The 20123-nt window shown below is 37.4% G+C and overlaps 2 protein-coding genes across 3 annotated transcripts in view; one reads left to right on the top strand and one right to left on the bottom strand.

Moving 5' to 3' along the window:
* Positions 1–3484, bottom strand: part of LOC124795485 (ataxin-3-like) — a 139100-nt gene extending 135616 nt beyond the window's left edge. For both annotated transcript variants that reach the window (XM_047259530.1, XM_047259531.1), the window contains exons 1-2: positions 3425–3484; positions 3060–3224 (exon numbers count right to left, since the gene is read on the bottom strand). In XM_047259530.1, coding sequence (XP_047115486.1) covers positions 3060–3224; positions 3425–3448 — 189 coding nt within the window. In that variant the 5' untranslated portion in view covers positions 3449–3484. The remainder of the gene's footprint in view (positions 1–3059; positions 3225–3424) is intronic.
* Positions 3485–3530: 46 nt separating this feature from the next.
* The window catches only part of LOC124796470 (cold shock domain-containing protein E1), a 72245-nt gene continuing 55652 nt past the window's right edge, over positions 3531–20123 (top strand). Inside the window, exons 1-5 of the mRNA XM_047260696.1 lie at positions 3531–3578; positions 3984–4850; positions 12589–12768; positions 12843–13042; positions 13349–13559. Coding sequence (XP_047116652.1) covers positions 4371–4850; positions 12589–12768; positions 12843–13042; positions 13349–13559 — 1071 coding nt within the window. The 5' untranslated portion in view covers positions 3531–3578; positions 3984–4370. The remainder of the gene's footprint in view (positions 3579–3983; positions 4851–12588; positions 12769–12842; positions 13043–13348; positions 13560–20123) is intronic.

Below are 20123 nucleotides of genomic sequence, written 5' to 3'. Positions count from 1 at the left end.
TCTTTTATTTTAACATTATTCCATAACGTCAATGCAGTGGTGTTTCCTGTGGATTTGAGAAAATACAGATGCGATTGCGACGAAAATGAATGTGCATTTGTACAATGTTCGTGGTGTTGAAAGTACAAATATTTTGATTGTTTTTATAACAAGTATCATCCGTCAGAATGTACTCGTCAAAATATAGGAAATATTAATTAACTTTCCATTAAATGAAACATATTTTTAATCCCTCATTCGTTGGTATTTTTTTAATATTCCCTACCTCCATGGAACAAAATTAAAAATACAAGGAAAAAATTTGAACAATAATAAAATATATCAAGAAATTACATCATGGTTAATTTCCTGTTTTTGACATTCAATGTATAAGTTTAATTTATAGAGGCTTGTAATTCTTTTTAATCAATTCCTTGTGGAATTTTCATGATTAATTATAAATTAAAACAGACATTTGAAAAACAAAAGTAGCATAGACGGGTCCCTAACCGGGGTTGCCAGGACGGGAGTCTTGCTCGCTTGCCACAACAGTGAAACTTTTCTGTATATAAAGAGCTGCCCAAACTTTAACAGGCAATATTTCAAAAACAAGGTCACACTGGCACCTACAATTTTAGGGTGTGATAGGTGCCTATCCACACTATAAGCAGACAAAGTGGGAGCTCATAGTTCGATGCACCTCCCAGAAGGTCCCCTCTTAAGTCTTCCGTCTCTCTTCCATTACTACACATGTTCTTGCCAAGTGCCATATCCAGCAGTTTCCCACTACTTCTGGAATTTAATATCAGGTTTTTTCTTTGATTTATGAGCATTATCTTGCACTCAATCACATCTGTAGAATGCTGCCATTCAGAAAACCTACTGCAAATGGGAACTCCCGAGTACATCATTCAGCATTTTCTTAGGATCGTGAAGACATACTTTCATAACCAACAACAATATCAGAAAATAGGCCGAGTCTGTTGGTGACCCTATCTGATAACTCATTTGATACAATGGTACTGAATGGGAAAGAAATAATGGAAGTAGTAAAGGTAACCACTCAACTGCATAATTTATGGACTGAGTGATTGATAGATATGAAAGAACACATACACTGTAATTGCTGCTAAGGGTTTGGACAATATCCTTTCTAAGAGCTAACAAACAAAACACACACACACACACACACACACACACACACACACACACACACACACCTTTCATATGTAGTCAATTCTAAACTGCAGTTTGACAGACATGTACCTGCTTAATAGAGTTCAACTTGTACTTAGAGAAATGCTGAAAAATTGATGGTTTTAGATGTTAAACATGCTACCAAAGCTTACTTATGAAGTTTTAAGAACCAGTATCACATGACAAATCTAGGAATACCCTACTCCCCCCATAGGCTATCACTCCCAGAGAGACTGCAAAACACAATTAGACTAAGTATAGTGCCGCACTAGCATTTAGGCAGTCATTCTTCTTATGCTTTAAATATAAAAGTAACAAAAAGAAATGCTAATGCATGATACAATGGGCAGTACAATGCACAGCACAGTTGATCAAAGTATGGATGGATCACCTCATTTTTTAACTACAACTGGGGGAGGAAGGAGCAGAGAAACTGCCCAGGTACCTTTTAACATTTCACTGTCAATTTTTTTTTTAAATTATGTATAACAGAGTTACTTATTCAGCTGTTTCTGTTCATTTTCAGTTTGATGACAATAATCACAATATTTACAAACATTTAATAGTATGTAAAATGTTGTTCTAATGTGCAGTTTAAAATACTATGAAAACTGAATAGTGAATGGCTCACATCTGTAATTTTGGAATTACTTGTCTTAGGATCAATCAAATATGAACCTATCACTGAAAACTGCTGGCAAATCTGAGTAAATAAGCAAAAAAGAGTAACGAAAACGAATAAAACATGTTTTATCTTCTTACCTTAGATGATGATTGCTAAAGTTAAAAATGGAGGACCTACTTCATTATGTATTTTGCAGCACAAGAAAAACCTTTGTGATGTGACACACACAGTACCGAAGCACTCATTTTGTAACACTATAATGGATGTGTAAAACCAGTGGTTGATAGTCAATGTCCTTCAAAGCACAGCCTTCTTTCCACGTGATCAACAAATGTTAAGAATACTTTGGAGCTACGAATTCACTGCAATGGCTAACCTGTTCCTATGCAAAAACATTCAAGAGCAGGCTAGCCATCCTGACTTGAGCTATCACAGTTCTTTCAAGTAAGGTGAATGCTGGGATGGTTGAAGTGATGAGACCATGGCCGATTTCCTTCCCTACCCTTGCCTAATAGTCATTTCGTGTATGTTTTATATATGTACAGGTTATATTATTTCTGTAATTTGTCTGACATGTCCTAGACCGTTGTGATGACAATACCTCTGTTGGAACTTTCATACCAACAAACTTGTAGTGATAGAATAATTAAGTTACAAAAACAGAAGAAGTTCCACTGCCTCTTTGGAACCAATTTTGTGAATGACACTTTTTATTCAGTCACATTGTTTCTTCATCAAATAATGCTACACTGCTCTAGAAATATACTTCAACCCCCCACATATCACTCACATAGCAATCATGAGGATAAGATTAATTACTGCAACTACAGAGGCAGTCAATCATTGTTCCTGCATTCCACGCGTGAATGGAACATGAAGAAATCCTAATAAATGGTACAATGGGACGTACCATACTCTCTGTAATACACTATACTTCACGGTGGTTTGCAGAATGTAGATGTAGCTGCAGCTTCTATGATTGCACTGATTTGCGATGCCAATGCACAGTTATTATGAAGCAAATTGCCTATGTAGTACTGGAGTGACAGCAACTGTAGCTTCCTATTCTCCAACTTTCCAGTAGATTTTGTTTCATCGTTTGCTATTAACTGCAACCTTATGCATATTCAACGAAAATATGGGTACTAAACATGGTCCTTAATGTCACATATAACATGTATCAATGGGACGCCTTAAATCTAGAAACTAGCATAAGTTACTGTCGGTTTAAACATTTTGTGCCGTCACACATGTGTACCTCCAAAAATCTTCTGTACTCTTCGCTGTCGACACCAGATTCAGACATTCTTAGACGCTCTTCATAATCCATTCGCTGTGCAATAGTTGCTAAATCAACGGCAGTGAAATATGGTCCCTGCAGCAAGGCATTCAAACAGTGCTGCGCACATAATGATCCTTCTTGCTGCAAAAGAATACGTTTAAATTCATTAAATATAAGGTTAAGAGCAGTACAAATATCCAACACAATTGTTACGAAAATGACGACAAAATAAAGTTTTCCTACAGAGATTTCTGGACAAATACCTGCGTTATATTCGCTAGAACAAATACGCTACTTAAATCGTTTACCAGTCGAACACTGAATATTTTGTTGTATTTTACCTTTTCATGAAATATCGCCTCCATGTTCTTACATCTGTGACGTATAAGGACGACCCAATGGGATTGATGTCTTGTAAAATACTTGCCTGTGTTTTTGAGTTCGAGTGTTGACATTCAACATGGCGGCATGTCGTCAGTGCTGTGCTGTGTCGTGGTGAGATAGTTAGATTTAAATTTATAGCTTATTTTTATTACTTTAACGAGTTGTCTGTCACTGGTGTACTTGAAAATTGTTTATTATTCTCTGTATTTACTATGAATGTGATGAATTCAACTCATAATTATAAAAAGCGAGAAAACGTAAGGCGGTCTTCAGTTCCAAATTATATAGCTGGTGTAATTTAAGGAAACATGGATTAATTGGCATTCCATGCCTCAGATTTAAGTTAAGGGAATAAAATGTACATAATGTCAAAAATAAATTTATACTAATTGTAGAACTGTTACGGAACAATTTGCTTTAAAATTGTGTGGAACTTATGATGTGTGCATGCAGTTGTAAAGTGTGTGTTTATGCATACAAAGTTTTGATATCAGTTTTTCTTTCTTTTCTTTGCAGCTTGTGTAATTATTAGAATAGGAAACTTGAAACAACGATCAGTTTAAAATAAAAGTCAAAAACACAATCCGCACCCAGCACGCATTGAAGACATCTGAGGATTTTTCCAACATCATTTTTCATTTAGGACCTTCTTAAAGCTCAGTGATATTATAGTTAGTGCATCTACAAGGGTGCTGGAACAGACTTTTTCGAATTCGTTCAGGCACTAGTGACATATTAAACCTATGATGGTTTCTTTTATATTTTCATTTTAAGGATAGAATAGGTGAGAACTTACTTTGTGCATATACGTTTCGGGTATTTTTACGTGTAGTTCTGTGATAAACCTCTCTGAACTTGAAATCAGAAGAAACGGTGCATTGGTCAGCATAACTTGTAAAGACTATGTCCAATAATCCTCAGTGGAAATCATTCCAGCCGCCAGCCATGAATACAGAAACAGCAATACTTGAATTAAATTTCAAACCTATGACAATTTCTAATAATTCTACCACAAGTTCAGACGTTCATAACTCGTCCAATGGTACGAGTTTTAGTAACAGTGGTAGCAATCAGTTCCAGGGTGCTCAGTCATCAACAAAAGACACTGCAACCAGTGCATTTAACAAGGGCAGTTCAAACAATCATTATTCATCCAGTTATAATTCATTCCCATCATCAAATAGTACCCGTGGAAGTGGACGGTATTCTGGTAATGCATTTTCTAGCAGTGAAGGAACAAGTGTGTTCAATGGTGAAAGCTTGCCTTCACCTCCCAGCAACAACGGTAGTGCCAATTCAAATACAACCAGCAGTTGTGGGTACAATGATTCCTCGTTGGGAAGTCAAGGCACAAGGGAGACTGGTATTATTGAAAAATTGTTGGTGAGTTTTTCATGTTCATTTTTTTTGTTAGATGTTTTTATGAAATATCACACATGGAGAGGAGGTGAAAAAATTCAAAATATAAAGCAGACCATATTATATTCATGAAATTTATCATTGATGGGATGGTCAGTTCAATGTCTTCATTTTGTCTCCAATCCATCTGTGATAATTCATCCTTACTACTAATAACTTTGCAGTCAAGACAACTTGTTAAGTGACAGTTTGGAATAATTGCAGATGATTTATTTGTCCCAGAAGAAACTAGCATATTAGATATTTGTAACAAAACTGTATTTTATTCTATCATACTTTAGCCACTGCATTTGTGTTTCGGAAGTTCTGTAAAACTGCTGGAAATGAACTATGAAAAACACAATTTACTCGTATACTAATGTGACTCAGTTTATAGTAGGCCTTTACCATTTGGAACTACGATAAGTTTTAAAGCGCTTCAAGCTGTGTAGAAATTTAATTTTCGTTGGGCTCCTATTGCTGTCGGCTTCCTTTCCACTGCTGTTGATCACCTAGACTCCATATCATTTCATAATGTGACAGGCAATATTTTCATTAGGTAGTTTTATGTTCTACAGATCATTTGCACAATAAATCTTAATGATGTGGAACAAGCCATTTCATATTGACATCACAAATTACTTTGTAAATGCACCTTAATGCTGATGGTGTTAAAAAATGAAAATGGAGACCTACAAATGTGACTACCCACCACCGCTTAAACTTTACAATAATAGTTTATATGTGTATATTACAGGAAAGAATGAGGGTCTAGTGTAGCAGGGGATACAACCCGTCGGCTTTGGACAATGACGTCACAAGTCGCCAGAGAGCTGTTTACCATTTTCGCTTTTGCTGTTATGTTTCAGTTTCGTTTTTTTACTGATTGCTTAATAAAGTGGATCTGTTTATTCTATCTCGTGAGATTTTTTTTTTTTAAAGCCAAAAAACACTTATCAGCCACTGAAGGGAGCTACAACACTAAGAAGAATCGCTTCTCGATTGGCCACTTGTGACGTCATTGTCCAAAGCCGACGGGTTGTATCCCCTGCTACACTAGTCCCAAGAATGAAGTTGGTGCTTCAGTTTGACATTAATCTACAGCAGCAACAATAATAATAATAATAATAATAATAATAATAATAATAATAGTTTATATGCGTATATGACAGGAAAGAATGAAGTTGGTGCTTCAGTTTGTCATTAATCTACAGCAGCAACAACAATAATAATAATAATAATAATAGTTCTCAGAGTTGGTTTCTTTCTAGTAGTTACAGTGTCATTTTAATAGGTATAGATAGCTGTGTTATAACAACAGTGTTGTTGCATTCCCTTCAATTCATTAATTCTTGTAGTATTGTTTGTTGAGAAGTTGAGTAGCAGTAATATGGGTGGAAATATAGGAGAGAGGTTTAAGGGTCAGGCCTAGAGGCATTTTCAGTGTTTGTCATATTTTTATTGTTTACATTCTAATCACTTAAGCTACAGGTTTTCAGTTTCTCTGATCCTACACCATAGGCTACCTAAAATATTGAATTTTTATTTTATTTTTAAAATAAAGCTGACAATATGTCAGCTTAAAAAATAGAGTTGTTATGTGCATTGTATTGTAAAGATGTGTTCCTACCTGTAGAAAATGTTGCTTCAACGCTCACTGTATACAAACAATAGGTAGGAAGTCATATATTTTCAGAAGAATTTTGTGTACTTAAAGGTATGTCCACATACTGTATCTTTCATTGTACATGTGCACAGATGCACACACAGTCTGCTATGCATCCACTATGTACAGCAGTTTCTTGTTACGAAAGGTAGCAGAGGAAGAAAGCACAAACTTGATTATGAATATAGTGCTTACTGTCCAATACTAGACTTAACTGGTACTTTATTCTGAGAAATATAAAGTGATGGTAATGTTTTGTATGCAAATTATAGAAGAATGTCACAGTAAGATTTTGATTTTCGGCAAGGGAAACTTTGAATTTGTATCTCAAGGCAAGTTACTGTTATGCAATTTCTGCTGTGATAAGCCTGGCAGTAGCATTTTGTTATCTGTCAACTGGTAATTCATATACCAGTTTGAGCTCTCTCATTGACATTTCAGTGATTATCCCTAAAACTCTGAAATGCTTAAAGCCTGTTCTTTGTGACTGTGTGAAAGTTGCTTAATGATTGTGTAAAGATTAGGTAGTCGCCTTTCAAAACATAAGGAAGACACTTCACACAAGTTCACTCGAAAAAGGTTATAGATTAACATTCTTGGACTAAAAAATTTGGGAATGTCATAGACCCCAGAATCTACTACATTGGAGGCCGTGTTTACCAAATTTGTATTTCCATCTTTGATGTTCATTTCAATTTCTAGAAGTTTGTTGAGCTCCATCTGTGCCATCTTTTCCAAATGTTGAGATGTTTGGCCTCTCAGTTTTGCCCAAGCATGAATATTGATCCACAATTTTCATGTACATTTTTAATAAATTTGTAGGTGCTGCTTCTTTTTTTCGTGCTCCAAGAATTGTTATACTCTTTGTGGTATTATGACTGAAGACTTTGGTCTCAGTTTTAGTTCACGCCATATCAAGCCCATACTTGTCATTCAGGTCATTTCATTTCAACCTTTTGTTCAGATAATCTCTAGAAGCAGATATATGACTTCTTGTTGTAATCTTCTATATATTTCAGCAGGCTTTTCTTGTACTGAACAGACACACACCATTGCAAATAAATCTACTGGAAGCATAACCTCAGCAAAGTTACTCAGCATCCAAAAGAAATTCACCAAATTGGCAAATTTCTTTTAAGATGCTGCTAATGAGATGTTTGTGTTTTAGTGTTTGATAGCTTCACTAGCACAAGCCAGCAAAGAGCTGTTGTGCCCATTCTACATTGGTTGGTCATTCAACAAATGCAGTCTGTTCACTAGCAGAGTCTGGAGTGATCCTTATTGATCATGGTCAGTCATGTAGCACATCTGCTCAGAGGCAAAATAACCATAGAAAACCTTATACTATTTTGAGTTACAAGTATAGAATGTCATTGTGTCATTAATGATAAAAGTTGTTAGTATGTAAAGTAGTTCCAACATGAAGGCCATCAAGTGGGCTTCAGAGAGAACTGATAGGTACTTGGTAACTGCTGTATTTAGGAATTAGGGTGTGATTCACAAATTTCACTTGAGTGACTGGCACTATAATCAAACATCCTGCTTCCATGTACGTTAAGGCAGTTGTTCTTATGTGTCACTTATGGTGAACATACAGTGGCCGTTCCACCACCCTGCAGAATGACTTCAAGGGAGAGTATAAGGAGTCCTGCATAAACTTTTGAGTTGATGTCAATTCAAACAGTGGGTTGGCAGTTAACATTACAGCTGTTAATTGTTTTACTACAGTCTTCACTAACTTTTCAAAGATCATATTGTTGAAAAGTGATCAGCTACTGCTTTCCTGATTATAAAATCTGAAAAGTTGGCCATTTAACGTAGATTCCGCCAACATCGATTGGTAAAAGCAACTTTGAATCAACACCACCCAGTAGTCACCCTTCTATTATATTGAGGATGCCTGTTTTTAGTCACCTTTGAAATTTGTCATGAGGTCTTCCCACCTTTAACTGGTCTTAACTATGCAGAGTAGAGCTTTTCTTATTCTTCATTGGTTTTCTGAAATTTTGGCTGATTGTAAATAAATATGCTTCAGCATATCTGTGAAAATAGCTTTGTTTTTCAGTGTCATTTAATATATCTCATTAAGCATAAGAGGTAGTTTGTCCCTTCTTTTTGTGTCTTTGAAATTGATCAGGAGACCCAGGTTCATTGAGATACCTAGGCCACAAATTTTCATCTTCTGTGACTATCACAGGATAAGGACCTTACTGCAGGAACCATCAGTGCCATAAGTGCCCCTTTGGGTTGTAGTGGGAGTACCAATTCTAACACAGTATTACTTCTCTCTCGTTACACACACTCCCCCCCCCCCCCCCCCCCCCCAATGGGAATTTGATTTTTATTTGTTCCATTTGCACATCTTGGATTAACTGAAGCTTTCAATACCACTTCATCAGTGACACCTTCAAACGTAGTCCATACATCGAGCTATGGCACAGGCCATCTGTCATCATAACATACATTTTAAATTGTCAGTCTTCTGCTCTGTTTCTATTTGCACATGTATAATGTCACATGCCATCATTGTGTCACAGATTTGGCATCTGGTATCAGTTGGTTCAGTTGGCCTTAGGTCTTCAAGTTGTTTACACTTGAAGATCAAAGATACGTATTATAGGTGCAGTGCACAATGAAGCCAGTCAAATTTATAATACAGTGTTGTTTCCTACCTGGTGTGGTATTTCATAATTTTTGTGAACACCAAAGTAGTATGAGTTTCAATCAAGGGAGAAATTGGAGCTCTTCAGCCTGTTAATAATCAAACATGCTAAGATTAGTTCTCCAAAGACTATTTTAAAAGTTCTAGGCAGTATTGGAGACAAAACTGTACATTCCCATTTCAGCACTTTACTCGATAGATAAAATAGTCTGCACCCTACAAGGCCACGAGGAAAATTGTCATTTTTTACTGTTCTGAGAAATTTGGGAAGCAAGTGAAAACTGTCATATAGGAGCTTAAGAACTTTTTAAGACCACGTTGTGGTGCACTGCACTCCCACATTAGCCCTTCCCCATCTCCACCTGTACTTTTTTCTTACAAGACACTTCTTTTCTGAAGTCCAGTTGCAGAAAAACTGTTAAAAACAAAACAAACTGTTATCTGTGAAACCAGCAATGTGATGAAGATATTTACTATTAGATTGTCATGATTGTGCAAGTGAGTGGTTTTCCTGTAGTGTGCACACATTGGAAGGGCATACTCAAAGATTGTGGTACAGCCCATCAGCTTTTACACATGACATCATGATGATGGACATCCCTATTTCAGCTTATACAATATGGCAACCATGGTATCACTCTTTACACACGTGAACAGACTCAAATTATACGAAAAATAGTTAATTGCAGAAATAACTTGAAACTAACAGAACAGCCGCATGAATTGTAACAATATTATGAAAAGGAAAGTTGCTACTCCCCATATAGCACAAGCATGCGCGCTCACACACACACACACACACACACACACACACACACTCACACACATATGACTGCAGTCTCATGCAACTGAATTGGGTGTTTTGGGTGGGGACAGATGAAATATGCAACAATCGTAATAGTGAAGAAATATCAAAACAAACACTACGAACAAAATCACACAAAAAACTTATATTGGAAATTTCTCCTTCATAGTTCCAGTGAAGTCCAAAAACCCAATATTGGAATTTTCACTTGATGTATATTGCTCTAAAGAAATTGAAGATACCACAAAACCTCACACAACTTGGCACATCCAATATCTAACACCTTATTTAGCCTATATAGCTAAAACAAAGTCTGCAATATCATAAAACCAAAATTACCTATGTGGGCTAGCTAAGGTTGGAAACCTAGCTTTGTCATTGTAGGTAAAACAAGCTCCACAATACCTAAAAATCACAGACCAACACAACGACTAGAAACTAACAAAACAACCCAAAAAAAATCAGTAAAAAACTGCATTACCACCAATTTCGACATACAAGAAACACACAACCAAGCACATAAAGACACACACCATAAATTATGACTTAAACAAATAAAACTATAAGAACATACTTACTAACCAGATTCATCGACACACGTCTAGCAAAAATAATGTTACCAGCACAATCTCTGTAATGGCCAGCCTAGACTTCTCAAACCAGGGACCCCTCCAGATAGAATGCCATGCATTGTCTAGTCAGCAATGCCATATATGCTAGTTCGTGGACTAAAATGCAGAAACTTCAGCTCGTCTCATACCTTCTTCACAAACATGACACGTCACATACTTGGCAGTTTAACCAAAGAAATATGGGAATTTAATAGTAGTCAACATGTTGTCTTGTATTGTGGTCTGTAGGGACCTACTCTGAACATTATTGACGTATGCTTAGCTAACAAAAAAACAAAACAAAATTAGATCTGTAACCATAAAAACACACAGTACTAATAATTGCAAACCCGAAATCAAATTTTCTACCAATAACTGCCACTGATGCAGCCCCACAAACACTTTCAATATTATTCTCACAAATAGTGCTCAAGAAATCCAATGCATTCCTACTAGCAGCACTCACAAACTATTTAGAAACATAAACATCCCACAATAGAAAGTAACACCACACATTCTGACACATACTGCAAACATGATGCATTTCAAATTCACCTCGCCACCATGACGTCACACAACACAGTTAAGTCACTGATCAAAGCAGACGAGTGCTACTGCAAACTTCAGTTGAGACATTGAAGGCTCTTGAACACCAAGACAGAAATAGGGAAGTGTGGAGGGAATGATATTTCCTTACACAGGACAGTAGAGTGTGGATAGAAATCTCCATTGCTTTTGTGGACAACAAAGTATAAAATTGCATTGACACTAAGTATGCCTACACCAGTTATCACTGTCCGTTGTGACTCACAGCATGGTGTCCAGAGGAAAATGAAATCTCATTGAGTGCCATGGGCAGAACAGTTGGCAATTGGGCTGCCTTCTGATGAGAAGTGCACTATAACCTAATGTGTTTGTATATTTCCCCAATCCCTCCACATTTGGAGAAAATAATTTTTTTACAAGTACCAAATGCCGCAAATGACTTATCATTTGCCCCCTCCCCCCCTTTTCCCTTGTACACTTTCACTCATTGTGATTCACGCTGTATAAAAATCTTGCACTTCGTGTGCCCTCTCAGTTTGGCATTATGAGTGGCTGCTGCTAATTTTAGTCTGCCATCCATAGAAATCTTACTGTGGCAAACATAATAAGGAAAGTTTTGTCAGAATGTAAATAATTTAGGAGTAAAGGATGCAACTCACTGAATAGCAGATGCCTTGACTCATCAGCTCGCACAAAAAAGAATGAAAACTTTGCTTGCTTTTGGAAGAAATCCTCTGATGAGTTAGTGTGTGTAAAAACACACACACACACACACACACACACACACACACAATGTTTCTCCTGTTAGTCAGCAGACCATTTGATACTTCCTTACATAATCATCCTTTGCCTGTAAACTATGCATATTGCCACAAAATGAAGCTGGTGCTTAGTATATCTTTTAGAAAACTTGTTGTGAGGCCCATTGGTGTGTATAAAAGATAGATGGAAAGGAAACTCAACCAAAAAAGGATGTTTATCAACTAGTATAGTCTGATGGGAGAATTTGGAAATTGAACCCTACTGAATCCAAGACCCATTTGGTATGGTGGTGGGTTAGGGAATTGCAGATCTCCTCTATAACAGGACTGATCTCCAAATTGACAGCAATAAATATTACTTTACATTAGTAGAACATTTCGGTTTAATACTGACATTTTTTGTTTTTTACGATGGTATACCCATTGTAAGAAACAAAAAAGAGCAGCTATGTTTTTTAATGATAATCATGCTGGTGTAGGGACCAACATCGGACCTGTCTCACCCATCATCGTCAGCAGAGGCTTGGGCTTTCTCAGGTTTTATTTGTCATAATAATGGTACATTATCCGACTGGTTTCTAATATCAGTATTTGCTAATAAATATCTCTTGTTCCTGTTCTTTTATTACGCAAATTACAATAGCTCATAAAATAATTTAATGTTCTTTACAGCACTCGTATGGATTCATTCAGTGTTGTGAGCGACAGGCAAGGCTTTTCTTTCACTTCAGTCAATTCAATGGGACAATTGAACATCTGAAGATTGGTGATCCAGTAGAATTTGAGATGACATATGACAGAAGAACTGGAAAGCCTATTGCTAGTGCTGTTACAAAGATAGCTCCAGAAGTGGTGAGTATTATTTTTATTTGCTTTATTGAATACATCCAAGCATTCCCACAGCCTGAAGTACTGTAATATTTCAGGTTTTAAGTGAAGAACGTGTCACTGGCAATGTTACCACTGAGTTGAGGAGTGATGGGTCAGGAACAGATACACAGGGACGTATTAGCTATGAAAACCGCGGAGAATGTTTCTTCCTACCATATAATAAGGATGATGTTGAGGGTAATGTTACATTACGAGCTGGAGATAAAGTTAGTTTCCAGATTGCAACTAACCAGAGGTGAGTACATTTTGTGCTTTCCTGAATGTTTAAAATGTAAAATTTCTTTGAATTCAGTTTTAGTCTATATATAGTTCTTTCTTTTGCATTAAGAATACTGAAATTATCTTATGAGCTATAAGTCACCCTCTGTTTATCAAACATCATCTGATTTATGGCAGGATTTTCACTCAGTTGTAGGTTAATATTCCAGCAATGATGTTTACAGTTACGTCATAATGTAAAATTCAGTGAAAATAAATAGGCTAATGTCATCTTAACTGTTCCAGTAATTTGGTTTGTTGAAGTCTGTAATCTCTATTACAGAAATGGTAACCTAGGAGCATGTCACATTCGTTTGGAAAATCCAGCCCACCCTGTTAAGTACCGCGGTGTAGTGTGCTCCATGAAAGAAAGTTTTGGTTTCATTGAACGAGCCGATGTTGTTAAAGAGATTTTTTTTCATTTCTCAGAGGCAAAATCAAAAGATGAATTGCAACTTGGAGATGATGTGGAATTCATAATTTTAACCAGGAATGTAAGTACTAAAGAAAAATATACATTAGATTTAAAATGAAATTTTTAGTTGATTTAATAGAGCCCACCTGCCATCTCCATCTCACATGTCTCTTCATCTTACAGTAGCACCAACACCCAATGTCCTCACATGTTATCCCCAACACCCACCTTCAAGCGGTAAGTGTTGTGTTCCCTCCTTATCTTCCACCCCATGAGCTTACAGTTAATTAGGCCCATGAGGTCCTCATCCATGATTTTTGTGCACACCACATGCAGTCACATTCTACACACACTTGTCCCAGGGATCGAGCAGTTGAGAAATTCCTCTTGTTGAACTGTGTATGGCTCTCCAACTTCAGCACTGCTAACAGATCATCCACAGCCATTGACCAGTCACTTTGCTGTTCTGTATTAGCTCATACTGCCCTTTGGTAAGTGGTGAAGGAAATATACTTTTGGGCATTTTCTCATTTGGATCCACCTGTCAGATACATCATGAAGCAATGGATGTTAAAGCCAGCTGGATGCCTTACAGCAAACTGGCTCTGTTACAACACAAATCTAACTTCCAGAACATGGTAAAAATATGTCACTACCATTATTTAAAGGACTGCAGATGTTTCTGTCAAATAGTTGTCTAGCAAATGGCTAGTTCCATGATGGAGCATAGTCATTTAGCCATCAGGGATAAGATCTGCCGATAATCTTCCAGTCTTCCATATTATTCAGGCTGGAGCCAACTGTGTTGTGAAAGGGGGGGGGGGGGCAAAAAATAGTCAAGGCATAAATTCTTATAATTTGCTTACCATTTCACACCATCAGCAAAGGCACAGAACTCGATATGTAGAATCAGCAGGAAAGACAATGTGCACTGCAGTGGCTGTACACAACAGTGGTGTAGCCCAAATGACGATGAAATATTTCAAGTAAATAGCATCTATTACCCATCAAGATCACATAGTTCAGCAGTGAGTATAATAAGATGAGAAGGCAGGTTCAACATACAGTTCCAGAAGAATAAAACTTCCTTTTTGTATGGGGGGGGGGGGAAGGGGGGGATTATAGCATGCATTAAACTTGGCTAGCAATACAATAGGGATAAAGTGCACTGTGACATGTTGTAACATTTGAATATTGAGTCTGAGAGACCTACATCATGTTATTGAACAGCATTTGGTATGATCGACAATACCCAGATTCATTGAGAAAATCAGTCGTATTCACCCTCGAGGAAACTGGGAAGGATTGAACCATCACAAATAGCTATTACAGTGTAGCTCTTACTAGTTGTGCACTGAAGACAGTGGAGTGAATTGTCAGCAGCTAATTAGTGTTGATTCCAGGAAACAGAAAACTTTTAAGTTGCCTTCATGTGTTCTTTACATAGCAGCCGCTCTACACTTTGTGCTAATACTCATGGAGGCAGCAATACAATAGACTTTTTCTCACTAGGCAGCACTTGATAGGAATATTTTTTTGATATAGAAAAGGTCCACAGTTTCACATGGCAGTACAGTCCAGCAACTGTATGAAAAGGCTCTGGGGTTTTCCTCTCATTACAGTGTTATCACTGATATATCCAGGGGAATGGTGTCCCACAGGGTAGCATCCTGTTACTTTTTTGCAATAACCACAAACAGTACACCGTCAACGGCCAAGAGCTCTGTTGGTGCTCTCCTTTTGGACGCAATTTTTCAGTCTTTCACTCAACTTTTACTATTGAAAAAACTGCTTGTACCCTTAAGAAGACAAGTACCTGAGAGAGAGAGAGAGAGAGAGAGAAAGAGAGAGAGAGAGAGATTTAGTAGTGTATGTCATGTTCTTAATCGACCTGAACTGCTATTTGGGTGTGCCATTTTTTGATTCACAGATTCAGTAAAGCTCTGGATCGTCATCTTTGATGAGAAATTCTCATCTTTGAAACGACCTAGATACTATATCTAAACCTTCTCAAGGCAATAACTCTGAATGCTGTAAACATGTTAAAATTGCATATTGCCTGTTGATTTCTGTCTTTGGTTCTTTGGCTGACATTTGGTTGATAATTTTTCTGATTTTTAGCCAGCAGGACTAGCTGGCATTTTCAAAGACTCACCCGCTGTTGCTGGTGGTGTACTTGAGTCAAGCTCACAGCCACAATTTATATGTATGTACATGTTGCAGTTTACTTCTCCCCTTGCTAAGTGCAACAATCATTTGCTGCAGCACGGGAATTGAGAATCTGTTCACCTTAAGGCCGTCTTCTTTCTTGTTGAAACTACTTTTCCGTTTGTGAGATTCCATGGCTACCACAAGTGGATGTGGTAGCTCTTCTACCCAGCAAGAACCTCTGTCAGCAAATTTTGTTGTATGATTGGTCTTGCCCAGTGCTTGCTCTATGGCAGCAGATGTCTCCAACTGCCTCAGCGTGCAATACTATTTGTCCGGTGATTCTTGTGTCGGTGGTTCATCTAGTCATTCCAACACAGACTTTTCCACATGTACAGAGTATATGGTCTATTTCCAACATTGCAAGTTGTCCTTTGGCAATCAGACTCTCTGAACTTGGTCAGTTTTTAAATAGTCTTTGTGTTGTGTTTGCACAATACACAGCCGATTCTGTCCCTCGCCCTGGGCATGTATGGTAGAAAGGTCGTATCAGACATTTCTTCTTCCAAAATGTCATGTCCCCAAGTATTAGATTTGGCACCACATCTTATGCGACAGGTGGTGTACCCAAAACTTCCAGCTGTTGCTCCTTGTGTCCGCTGTGGCTCACGTATTTGCCCTGCGTGTGTTATGAGCATGTTAATCATCCCTTATTTCTGGCGTGGGTGACAATTTGACAGTTTGTGCAAGTATTGGTCTATGTGCATTTGTTTTTAGTACATGCTGTGTCCTAGGTTGTATCCATAGCACCTGGACAGTACCACAATTAGTTTGCAACTTGCACTTTTCATGAAAATTGTGTGTCAGAATTACATACTATTTTATACTGAAGAGTTTGATTGTGAAGCAGTTCAGTTTTACTGGAGGCCATAATAAGACTCCAATAAGAACTTTTGGAATGTTGACTGTACAATGAAAGTGTGGTAAAGCTGTCCTGCATTGGGAGTGCTGTCCTCTGTGATGGTTCATTCTGATCAAATTATTCATTGTAGTGGTTTATGTGCTTGGTGCTATCACATAGTCTTGCTGTGTGTGTCATCACCTGTTGTCATAGGACACTCTTTATTAGGGGCACGGGGTATCTGATGTGCCTGTTATTCAATAACTGCCTTAGTTATTGTTTTTTGTTTTGGATGATGTCACAAATGATGTAGTCTTATTGTCTTGTTAAGTCTCTGTTATTTGCCTGTCATGATTGTATCACAGGTGGGGTTCTGGAAGTAGTAGTGAATACTGCTTACTTAGGGGAGTGAAATGAGTCCTCTGGGGATTGTGAAGCAGCCCAACCACATGCTCTGACTGTTTATCACAATAAGTCAAAGCTGAACTATAAAATAGGGAATGACACCACAAAGAGGAGATGCTGCACATGGAAAGTCTGAGATATGAATTTGAGAGAAATACATTGATGCAGTAAAAACAATATAGTACTCAGCAGAACAAGAAGGAAAGGACAGGTTAGGGCTTGGGAGACTGTGGGGATTTTATTGAAATATGTAGTGTAATAAAAAAAAAGGAAGAAAGGTCAAGAGCTGGTATTTCAGTTGTGATTGAGAGCTTTTTAAGACTGTCATTACAAATATTGGAAAAAAATAGATCCACACCAACATGGGAATTAAAGGATGTATAATTAGTGTTGGAACATAATCGCCATGTTAAGGTGAAATGGAATTTTTAGAAACTTGTGGATATAGTAGAGATTGTGGGGAAGAGCCAGAAGACCTAAATGTTCATACAAAAGAAAATTTGAAAGTATACTGTTGTGTTTATATCGGTGAGAGAAGAGTATAATGGATGAATGTACATCTTGTCCAAATAAACCACTGGACATATGAAGTTCTCTGTCTCATTTGTTTGTAAAAACATGATCTTGTATGTACAGTATCAAAGTTAGATTTTGCATTTGCAATCACTCATTTTTTAAATTGAAATCTGTAAGACGCCTTGTGTGACAAATACTGTGAATTTACTTGATTAAGATTTTTCTATATTTTCACAGAAATTGGTATGTAATTACAAATCTACGAATATTGTGACTGGAATAAATGTTATGAGCTCTTCACTTTCTCATTGGAATGTTGTTGTTGTGGTCTTCAGTTCAGAGACTGGTTTGATGCAGTCCTCCATACTACTCTACCCTGTGCAAGCTTTTTCATCTCCGAGTAACTACTGCAACCTATATCCTTCTGAGTCTGTTCAGTGTATTCATGCCTTGGTCTCCCTCTATGATTTTTACCCTCCACGCTTCTCTCCAATACTAAATTGATGACCCCTTGACGCCTCAGAACATGTTCTATCAACCGATCCCTTCTTCTAGTCAACTTGTACCACAAATTCCTCTTCTCCCCAATTCTGTTCATTACTTCCTCATTAGTTACGAGATACACTCATATAATCTTCAGCATTCTTCTGTAATATTACATTTCGAAAGCTTCTATTCTCTTGTCTAAACTATTCATCGTCCATGTTTCACTTCCACACATGGCTGCACTCCATATAAATACCTTCAGAAAATACTTCCTGACACTTATATCGATACTCAATGTTAACAAATTTCTCTTCTTCAGAAACACTTTCTTGCCATTGCCATTCTACATTTTATATTCTCTCTACTACGACTATCATCAGTTATTTTGCTCCCCAAATGGCAAAACTCATCTACTACTTTTAAGTGTCTCATTTCCTAATCTAATTCCCTCAGCATCACCTCATCTAGTTCTACTACATTCCATTATCCTCATTTTGATTTTGTTGATGTTCATTTTATATCCTCCTCTGAAGACGCTGTCCATTCCATTCAGCTGCTCTTCCAGGTCCTTTGCTGTCTCTGAAAGAATTACAATGTCGTCAGCAAACCTCAAAGTTTTTATTTCTTCTCCATCGATTTTAATTCCTACTCCAAATTTTTCTTTTGTTTCCTTCACTGCTTGCTCAACATACAGATTGAATAACATCAGTGATAGGCTACAACTGTGTCTCACTCCCTTCTCAACCACTGCTTCCCTTTCAACCCCTCGTCTTTTATAACTGCCATCTGGTTTCTGTACGAATTGTAAATAGCCTTTCACTCCCTTTATTTAACCCCTGCCATCTTCAGAATTTGAAAGAAAGTATTCCAGTTGACATTGTCAAAAGCTTTCTCCAAGTCTACAAATGCTAGAAACATAGGTTTGTCTTTTCTTAATCTATCTTCCAAGATAAAGTCGTAGGGTCAGTATTGCCTCAGGTGTTCAAACATTTCAGCGGAATCCAAAGTGATCTGCCCCGAGGTCGGCTTCTACCAGTTTTTCCATTCATCTGTAAGGAATTTATGTTAGTAATTTGCAACCATGACTTATTAAACTGGTAGTTCGGTAATTTTCGAAGTTGTCAATTCTTGCTTTCTTTGGGATAGGAATTATTATATTCTTCTTGAAGTCTGAGGGTATTTCGCCTGTCTCATAAATCTTGCTCACCAGATGGTAGAGGTTTGTCAGGGCTGGCTGTCCCAAGGCTATCAGTAGTTCTAATGGAATGTTGTCAACTCCTGGGCCCTTGTCTCAACTTAGGTCTTTCAGTGCTCTGTCAAATTCTTCATGCAGTATCATATCTCCCATTGGGATATATTTTCGCATTTGCCACACTTCAAAATCATATACATCATATAATTTGTAGAACATGGACTTACTGAACTTTTTACCTCTTGGAAGTTTGCTCTGTCACCTTTTCTATTGTCAGTCGTGTCCTTTGTCTTCTTGCCACCAATAAACTTAACGACGAGTGCACACACTTAGCTGCAAAGACATTTTTATGCTATTTTTCATTTGTTCTGCCAGGTAACAACACATACTGCTTTTGAAATATACTGAAACTGTTCCTAGCAATTTGTTTTGTGACCAGATTAATACTCAGTACATTCAGGATCTCATTTATTATGTTGCCTCTATTACATCCATTTGCGTCAGTTATCGCATTGACCTAAAGTTTGCTGTAAAAAATTTGGGGAATGTCGTGTATATTTTTTTCAAGAGAAGTGTAGTGATAGGACGTTATCTCAATTTTTCACCACTTAAGTGAATCTTACACATTTTTAAACAGGCCTTACTGAATGTGTGTGTGTGTGTGTGTGTGTGTGTGTGTGTGTGTGTGTGTGTGTGTGTGTGTGTGTGTGTGTGTGTGTGTGCGTGCGCGCGCGCGCGCGCGCGCGCTTATTACTGAGAGTCACTGGGATGTGACAAAAGTACATAAGTGACTAATATCACTATTTGCCCTTACAAATCCATTACCAGGTCTGCTGAAAGGGTCTGTCTATATGCCAAATCTGTAATCGTGTTAGCACATAAGAATGTCAAGAAAATCCTCTTCTAGTTTATAAGTAACAGCATAATCCTCCAGGCAAGAGGCAGGTGAAAAGCTCTTTAGATACCACTTCTGTAGAGGAAGGAATACATCACTG

The sequence above is a fragment of the Schistocerca piceifrons genome, chromosome 4 (genome assembly GCF_021461385.2).
Source record: "Schistocerca piceifrons isolate TAMUIC-IGC-003096 chromosome 4, iqSchPice1.1, whole genome shotgun sequence".
NCBI lineage: Eukaryota > Metazoa > Arthropoda > Insecta > Orthoptera > Acrididae > Schistocerca > Schistocerca piceifrons.
Note: the sequence above shows the minus strand (reverse complement) of the source record. Positions and strands in the feature narration are given on the sequence as shown.